General features: G+C 49.3%; 1 protein-coding gene and 1 pseudogene across 2 annotated transcripts; one reads left to right on the top strand and one right to left on the bottom strand.

Annotated features, from left to right (window-relative positions):
• Nucleotides 1-1,432: 1,432 nt before the first annotated feature.
• LOC108298975 (activating signal cointegrator 1 complex subunit 2-like) lies at nucleotides 1,433-4,890 on the bottom strand. The gene is given in 4 exon segments (XM_037735928.1): nucleotides 1,433-1,955; nucleotides 1,957-2,592; nucleotides 2,716-3,532; nucleotides 3,535-4,890. Coding segments are annotated over 4 exon segments (3,180 nt in total). The 5' UTR covers nucleotides 4,739-4,890.
• LOC108298974 lies at nucleotides 4,884-6,316 on the top strand (annotated as a pseudogene). Its single transcript, XR_001822770.2, has one exon. The product of XR_001822770.2 is annotated as an epsin-1-like (transcript).
• The last annotated feature ends 2,927 nt before the right edge of the window (nucleotides 6,317-9,243 follow it).

Here is a 9,243-nt window from a genome sequence, read left to right as displayed (position 1 = left end):
TAGTAGAGACAGGGTTTCACCATGTTGGCCAGGCTAGTCTCGAACTCCTGACCTCAAGTGATATGCCCACCTCGGCCTCTAGAAATGCTGTGATTATAGGCATGAGCCACTGCGCCAAGTCGAGAAATACTTAATATTCAGTTTATTTAGATCTCATTTTTCATTCAAGTTTTAATAACAGAACTTTTTCAGGAGGCATATATGTATGCTGATATGTGATGTGTATAGGATTTCTGTTGAGATGAGAAGTCAGAATAGTTTTGATCCCTAAAACTTACTGTAGCCAAGAACTTAACATTGTTATTTCTAAAGGAAAATCATCTTCTAGTTTCTTAATTTGTTTTCCTCTAGTTGCTGAGCTAAAACCTGAATTAGGCTGTAGACTCCCCATGCTGGGTAAGAATGGAGAGAGCAGAAAACCAAAACTGTGGGCCTGAAGAGTCACAGGTTCCATTACACTCCAATCCTCACGTGTTTTTTCCACAGGGAGCCTTTCCAGCTCGTTTGAAGAAGGTGCTGATTGTGGGTGCACCCATATGGTTCTGAGTGCCCTATTCCATCATCAGCCTCCCCCTGAAGGACAAAGTCTGGAAGAGGGTAAGGCAAGCTCGCCCTTTTCTGTTTGGAGGTGAATAGATACATTCTCATCTTTACCAGTGAATTCCTACCAATTAATTTTCTACCTTCAAAAAATCTTCCTGACATGTCTCCTAGAGCACGTTCTGTCTCTGTGAGTGCATTCACTCACATTACCTACCTGCTGCATTAGTCAGCTCATACAGACTTCCTCTCTTACTGTCCTACCAGCTTCTTGAAGTTCGAAACTAGACACAGTTTATCTGGCTCTCACTTTCTCTAGCACCTTGCATAAGATGGTACTGAAGGAATATCTCTTGCAGGTAACTTAGGGATGGCTACTAACTTCCAAAATGTTTCCCAGTGCTGCAGAGCACTTTATTATTTAGCAGCTTGTAACATAACTGCATTAGCTGAACTGGCATTTAGATTTGTTCAACTGGAAACATCAATCCCTTTGACCACCAGGGTTGTGGAGGGGAGTTTTTCATTATGTCTCTTTCTACATTTATTCCTGGCATTGTTTTCTCAAAACATCTTGTTTCTTCCCAATTTTAAAAGCATTTGAAATTATCTTAATTCTGGGTTCAGCGTAGTGGCTCACACCTATAATCCTAACACTTTGGGAGGCCGAGGCAGGGAGATCACTTGAGGCAGAAGCCGGAGCAGGTCGCGCTCCTCCAGAAGCTGTTCCTGGTCCCGGTCCAAGTCGTACTCCCCAGGAAGGAGATGTTGGTCACGGTCCAGGAGCCCCACCCCGCCATAAGATACTGTCTTAACTGCCATGCTGGTAACACTGGGACTCTGTGGTGCTTTGCTTTCCTTAGACGTCACGTCAAGTTCCACCTTCTGGTGCTCACAGCTCCTTGGTCACCTCCTCCAGGGTGTGGTAGTGGAAGTAGTCTGCATCCAGGGAGTGCAGGAGGGAGGCCTGCAGGTGCCGGCTGCCCTGGATGAACTGCTACATCAGGCTCAGCTGCTGCTTCAGCCTGTCATGTATTGCCAGTACGGCCAGGCTATAGGTGGTCAGGGCTTCTATTGCATCTGCGCTGATAACATGATTGGCAATGGGGGTCGGGTCCTCATAGGCACCTTCCAGGGCAGGCCCCATAGCTGCCATGCCGGCCACCTTGGTCCACTCGTAGGTGAACGTGGGATCAGGTGTCTGCACAGCTGTGTCCTTCACAAGGACTCTTGTCACATGCCTGCCTGGCGTTTTCCTAGACTCGGCTATTTGTGGAAGGTCTGTCTTCACACTGGAAGAAGATTCAGACAGAACGTCCAGTGTTCTGTCAAGAAACTTCCTGGAACGGGCAGTTGGCTCAGATGCTGTCAGACTTGAAGAGTTTTCAAAATCCTCAGAATAGGCTGAGCTGACTGTTCACCATGGGGGCTTCAGATGGCAGCTGCATGCTGGGAGCGCTGTCCAGCTGGACGCCAGGAGCCGAGCTGGCACTGAGATGCTCTGAGACCTCGCTCTCATGCCCCTCTGCAGAGGTGGCCTTTCCCTGTGATGCCCAGCTCCTTGCCTGGGCAGGCCTCGGGGCATCTTGCCCAGTGGATGCCTCGGCTCTGAAGATTGTGCCAGCTGTTTTTTCCCTGTGAGCACTTTCCTCTTCCTGTTCCAGATCCGAGTTCTCATGGACAACGGGAGCCAGATCGTCAAGTGAAAAAATATTTATTCTGAACTGGTCGAGGCTGTCATCAGCACCTTCTGAAACTGACTTATCTACAGGCTCAGTCTCACTCCCTCCAGGGGAGGACCCAAGCTTGATGTGCCCCATCTTTAAAGAAACTGATTTCAAAAAGGCGCCTGTGATGGAAACTGACGGCATGTGGGAGGTGGTGTCATCGGAAACGTGACTCTGCGAGGACTGTGATCTCAAGCAAGCGCTGTGAAGGGTCCTGTCTGCTGCTAGGGAGGTTGGCAGGTATGATGTCTGAGAAGGCTTTCAACTGGAGAGCTCCATGCTGGGTACAGTAAATGCTTTTTTTATTTTTTTCCCATGGGCATATCTTCATTTGAAAGGGTCAAAAATTTTATTAGCAGGCCTTTTTCTGTTTTTGAACATACAGGTTTTCTGCTGTCCAGTGTAAAGAGGAAGTAGTATCTTGTTGCCTGAGGTTTGGGGTGCTTGCCTTGGGGCTCCATCCCCATCCCTTTCCTGCCAGCGCACTGGGGGAAGGCACCTGTTTGCCAGCCCCATAGATTCTTCCTCTGTGGGATAAGGAACTGTGTGTTCTGCAGGAAGGCGCTCATGACTGGCTGGTAGATGAGAGGCGGCCTTCTCAGGGGATGCAAAGCTGAGGCTGTTGAGGGGTTGAGTTGATCTTGTGGCTCTGGCAGGGGGGCACCTGGTAAGGAGGCCCCAGGTGATGGGAGCGTGGCCTGGAGAGTCTGGCGCTGCTGCCTCCCCGCTGGCCCTACACCAGCCCTCAGGATGTATCATGCCTTTGCTCTTCTTGCGGTTGGCTATGGTTCTCCGGCTGTGGTTGGCTCTTGTCGCCTTGTTGGCTTCCTTCTTCCTGCATTCCTAGGTTGTCTCATGGCTCTGCCCATGGCCCCTGGGGCTGCCGGCCACTGCTGTTGAGCTGTCATGCCGGTACCCTTTCTTGGCGAGAGAGGCCATGCGCCTGGCTTCTGCCTTCTCTCTCAGCACTGCAGGGTCCTGCACGAAATGGTCAGGCTTGGGAGCCTCCTCTTCCTCGTTGTCCTCCTCCTCCTCCTGCCCTTCTCTAGGCACTTTGGTTCTCAGCCCCTGAGGGATGGTGAATGCCCTGCGGCTGATGAGCTTGTCATCTGCATCCGCATTGTTGGCGTCCACCTGGTTGCCATCGTATGTGTCATCATCCTCATCCTCATAGTAAACATTGTGGTAGGGCAGGCTCTCACCTGGCTGCAGTAGCACCTCCTCCACCACCACGCTGTACTGCTCATGGCACTGCCACTGTGCGCCACTGTGTGCTTGTCATTCAGGAAACTCCGTGTGTTCTCCTCCTTCCCAGTGCTCTTGCCCTTGTGCACCCTACTCAGGTCTACTGAGTCCCTGCTAAACACGTCAAACTCATCATTCTGGAAGACGTTGTGGTGAGATGTCAGCAGGGGTGTCTGGTCTGGTTGCATTTCTCTGCCTAGGTTGTGGTCCAGCTGGGTGAGGGTGGGGGCCATCTGCTCCTCCAGGATATTGTTGATCACCTGCTCTGTGTCATAGTGGTAGTACTCCAGGCAGGCCAGGATGAAGCCCTCACCAAGGTCTGGCAGCAGGTCCTTCACCTGGGAGATGAGTGAGTCCAGCTCCACCCCACACATGATAAGGCCCACAGCCGCAGCTGCTCCCATGCACTCCTCTTCCTCCGAGTTCTCTGGATGTGATGGCGCTTGACTGACTGCGTCTGCCATCACCGTGACCCCATTACGCTCCCCATTAGGCTCCTCAGTCACTGATGGGTCTTTAGCATCTGTGGCTTTCCATCTGTCCACCCCTTCCCATGCACTCTCGACTGCCTGGAGGATGTAGGCAGTCCACGTCTCGTCCAAGACTGACGAGGCCTGCTGCAGCAAGCTGATGTCTTCGGCCACAGGAAAGAGTGCATTATAGTCCCAGAAGAACCTCTTCTCCTGCAGCAAGGAGCTGAAGATCTGAAGGAACTCTTCAATGAAGCCCTGAGTGTTGTCACAGCTGCCTTCTAGGATGGGAAGGAGGCATATCTGGTTCAGGATGATGTGGAAAATCTCCATTAGCTTCTTCCTGGAATGGGAGAGCCTCTGCCACAGATGACCTAGTAGCTTGCTATCTTCAAGCTTCCTCTTCTTAATTGCAGACTCCATTTCAGGAATTGCTGCTTCATAGAAGGAAGCTAGTCTGTAACAAAAGTTGTGCTTCTGGAAGGTCTGGCAAGCCAAAGGGAAGATACCCAGAAAGGCCCAGAGTGTGGTGCAGGTGTCACAAAGGTGGAGAACAATGTCCTTTAATTCCAGGAGAGGCATGTCATTGGGGGTCAACCGGCCCCTCTCCTCGAGCTTCTGGGGTGTGCTACTGGCCCCATCCCCTTGCAAACCACAGTGCTGGAGGATATTGCTGAAGACCTGAAGGGTGGTAAGCATGGTTTCATCTAGGTCATTGCAGCAACTCGGCTGCTGTGTAAAGATGTTTCCTACCATCTTCTGGAGCAGTGGTGAGTTGCCTTTTCCAAAGAGCACACAGAGGTCCAGGATCTTTGGAATGTCAAAGAGGAAATTATTGTAGAGGATTTCTCTAAATGCAGAAGGGGAAATGAAGTGATCTTTGGATTACTTGTGAGTGGAGATGTGGAGGAAGGAAAAGAAGTATTTTAGGGACCTGCGGCTGCAGATGGCGATGGAGGAGAGCAAGAGGGAGATGGGGGCAAGGAGGAGTCATCCCTCATAGATCTTGCTGACGTCTTCACAGCCCCAGCTCCTCCGGCGACCACAGACCCCTGGGGGTCCCCAGCACCCATGGCTGCTGCCACCCCCATGGCTGCCCCACCTCGGACCCCTGGGGTGGCCCTCCTGTCCCTCCAGCTGCTGATCCCTGGGGGCTTCCAGCCCCCACATCAACCTCTGGGGACCCCTGGAGGCCTGCTGCCCCTGCAGGACCCCCAGTTGACCCTTGGGGTGGGACCCCAGCCCCTGTGGCTGGAGAGAGGCCCACGCTGGATCCATGGGGAAGCTCCGATGGTGGGGCCCCATCAGTAGACCCTCCGCCTCCGATCCCTGGACACCGGCCCCGGCCTTCTCGGATCCCTGAGGAGGGTCACCTGCAAAGCCCAGCACCAATGGCACCACAGCTGGGGGCTTCCACACGGAGCCCGACAAGTTCTCCGACTTCCACCGAATCCGAATGGCCCTGCTGACCCCCGGGACCAGCGCGGGGGAGCTGGAGCTGCTGGTAGGAGGGGTGCCGGCCTGAAGCCCTGGGGCGTTTGACCTGAGTGGGGTCAGGGGATCTCTGGCCGAGGCTGTGCGCAACCCGCCACCTGCAGCCACGCCAACTCCCATGCCCCCAACCCAGAAGACACTGGAGTCATTCCTGGGACCCAATGCAGCCCTCGCCGACCTGGACTCGCTGGTGATCCGGCCAGGCCCCAGCCGCCTGGAGCCAAGGCCTCCAACCCCTTCCTGTCAGGCGGAGGCCCAGCCCCAGCCCCTCCGTCACCAACCCCTTCCAGCCCGCACCCCCCGCGACGCTCACCTTGAACCAGCTCCGTCTCAGTCCTGTGCCTCCTGTCGCTGGAGTGCCACCTGTATACATCTCTCCCCTTGGTGGGGGACCTTGCCTGCCCCCATGATGCCCCCGGGTCCCTTGGCCAACACTAACCCCTTTCTCCTATAATCCAGGGCAGGAGGGGGACCTGGCCCCGCCCGGCCGCCCCCATTCCGGCTCTCTGGTAGATCAGTGTTGTGAGTGCATGTGAAATGGGGGTGCGCCCTCCCAGTGCCCTTCCCCGTCCTGGGGCCCACTCACACTACACCCTCTTCCCTTTCCCACCCTGCCTCCCAGGAGGGAAACTGGACATGGGGCCTGGGGAGGGAGCTGGCCAGAGGAAGACCCTTTCCCGTGGCATTAGAAGGGGAGGGGTGGCTGGGGCCCCACATGTTCCCCTCCCTCAAATTCCCAACCCCAGTCAGTGTTTGAGCCTCCTCGTTCCCCTCACACAACCTCGGTGAACCCTTGGTGATGATTTTGGCGACTTTGGGAATAAATGGCACTCCCATGGGCATGGCTCCCCAGAAAAACAAAAACAAAAATAAAAACCTTTTCAAGGTTCTTACTTTTTATGGTGCATACTTACACACACAATAAAGGCAGTCTGTCTCTTCCACAAGCAATTTTCATGCATCAGATCCTTTTTCCACAACTACGAGAATCCTGACTTGAAGTTTTCCTTAAAGTCTTCACTTCTATTTCTAGTGATCTGATATCAGTTCAAGCTGTTCTTTTACTTCAACTTCTTTCCTATGTTGCTCCACTTTCCTTTCTACTCTTCCATAATTTTTTCATACAACATATTAGCATTTCCTGTCTTCTCATCTTCTTGTTTTAAGGTGCATTCAAACTGTAGAATTCTTGTTTCCATTCCACTTTTAGATGTTTAACTGTGATTTCATTTCTTGTGTGTTGGATAGCTCCTTCCATAGTATGCTAAACTCAGTTTTCATATTTTTATTGTCTAGAGTAAGTTGTTCACCAATACTTTTTTTTAAGTTCCAGTGACTTTTCACATGAAATAAATGCATTCTGAATTTCCATTAGGATATGAGAATCATTATAATCCATTCCAAATTGCTTAATGAGCATCATCAACTTTTTATAATGAGGGTAAGTTTCCTTATGATTCTCTGAGGCTGTTTCAGATGGCCAAGTTCGGTCATCAAGTTTATCTCTAAATGTGTTTGCTTTGTGACCTTTTTATTTGACATTTTCTTTGGAGGCCTATCATATTCTCCCTTCTCCTTCTTAGGAAATCACTGATGGTAAGTTTTCCCACTCTTTCTTTGTTGAATTAATTTATCATCATCATCAGGAGATGTACTATCATATAGGTTTTCTGATGCTTTCATCTTTTTACTTTTGTGCTTCTTTCTAGCTTCTTCAACCTGTGGCTATTTATTTTCACTTTCAGGCTTTTCTTGTTCTTCCTATGAGGTCACTTGTACTTCTTCTTCTGCTCTGGATGTTTGTACATCCTTCCTTCCTACTGCTTTCTTCACAACAGAATCTTTCAGTGTTTGGCTTCAAGGAAGGATGCTTTGCAGGAGGCCCTTCTCCTTTTCCATTTCTTGTATATTTTTTCCTTTTTTTATATGAAGGTCCAAGTAAAGACTCTGAAACACTCAGGGATACACTTCTTGGCAGTGAAAGTCAAGTCTTCATCTTCTGATTTAGGGCACGAATCAACACATTTTCTTGAAAATACTGAATGCAGAGCTTCAGAGCTTCCAGAATCTTTGGCACTTGCTCCTTCTTTTTTCAAACTTGCATTCTTCTTGGTTGTTTCTTCTGGATTGTCATTTGAAGACCGTTTTCAAGTATCTTTTTGCAAATGTTGCAAAATTTGTTGTGAGTGCTTGTCAGACCACCAGAAATAGTGTAAACGTAGGCCGTGTGTTCATATATGTTCTTGAGTAAAGACAATATTTTGTTGAAGAACAATGTTAACTATACCTGACAAGCTATAATGTACAACAGGTATCAGGGCTGTTCTTTTCAACCTATCAACAGCATGTACATTTGCCTGTTTCTTCACTAAAATTCCACCTTTTACTGTGTTATGCAAGCTACAACAAGTAAAAGCAGTGTGTTTCCATCCTAGTTCTAGCACTTCAGTATTCACACGGTGTGAAGGGAGTTTTTCTGCCGGTAGTCTAGTCTCATTATAGATAGCATAGTAGAGAGCAATGTTGCTGTAGACATCCATAAGATCTAGATTGGTGCCACCTTCTAACAGAATGATGACACAGGTTTCTTTTTGGCAATGTACAGCCTTCATCAAAGGCATCTTGTTTTGTTTGTCACCAATGTCAACCTCACATTTTCAGTTTAGTAGAACAGTGACCACCTTCACATGACCATTGGCACAGGCCAAATATAAATCAGTCTTGTCCATCCACAGATGAAGTAATGCAGAAATTCCGGGATATCTGTGCAATGGAATACTCTGCAGCCATCAAACTTCGGAACATCACATCATTTCCAGCGATGTGGAGAGAGACCTGTTCCCCCACAGATGAAGGGATACAGAAGCTGTAGTATTCATTCACAATGAAATACTCTTCAGCCATGCCATATACTAAAATCATATCATCTGGAGCCACATGGTTGAACTTGTTATCCCTTGATGAAGGGATGAAAAAACTGAAATATATATCCAGAATGGAACACTCTTCCACCACAGAAATGGATGAAATCCTATCATTTGCAGTCACATGGAAAAACCTTTTCATCCACAGATGAAGGGATAAAGAAACCGTAGTGTATGTACACAAATGGAATACTCTTCATCCAGAAAAATATAAAGAAATTACATCATTTGCAGCCACACTGTTGAACCTAGAGGACATCATGGCAAATGACCTGTCCATCCATAGCTGAAGGGATAAAGAAACTGCCACACAGGTACACCACGAAATATGCTTCAGCCGTAAAGCTTCGGGAAATCCTGTCATCCACAGCCATGTGGAGAAACCCAGAGGACATTAGGTCCAAAGGTGAGCTTGGTAGAGAAAGTCCCACACCTTTTAATCTCAGGCATGGAGATTCCAAAAAAAACCTTTATCTCCTGTCCATCCACAGATGAAGGGATCAAGAAACTAATATATATACACAAAGGAATACCCTTCAGCCATCAAAATAACCGTGTCATTTGGAGCAACACAGATGAACCACAGAGGCTACAGCTGCCTTGTGCCACACCATGGATGGAAGCCACCATGGCCTCTGTCCAGGCTGAGCTCTGACCACAATGATGCCTCTGCCCCCACCCAGGCCCCACCATGACTGACGGTGCCCCTGCACCTTTTCAGTAGTCATTGTTGACTACTGGGACCAGCCTGGGCAACATAGTGAGACTCCATTGCTACAATAAAACCAAAAACTTTAATTCTGCTATAATCTCCTGACTGTTTCATGATTAAAAGATTTGTGA

This window comes from Cebus imitator, unplaced genomic scaffold, assembly GCF_001604975.1.
Source record: "Cebus imitator isolate Cc_AM_T3 unplaced genomic scaffold, Cebus_imitator-1.0 Scaffold1309, whole genome shotgun sequence".
NCBI classification, from domain to species: Eukaryota; Metazoa; Chordata; class Mammalia; order Primates; family Cebidae; genus Cebus; species Cebus imitator.
This window is presented reverse-complemented; position numbering and strand designations above follow the sequence as displayed.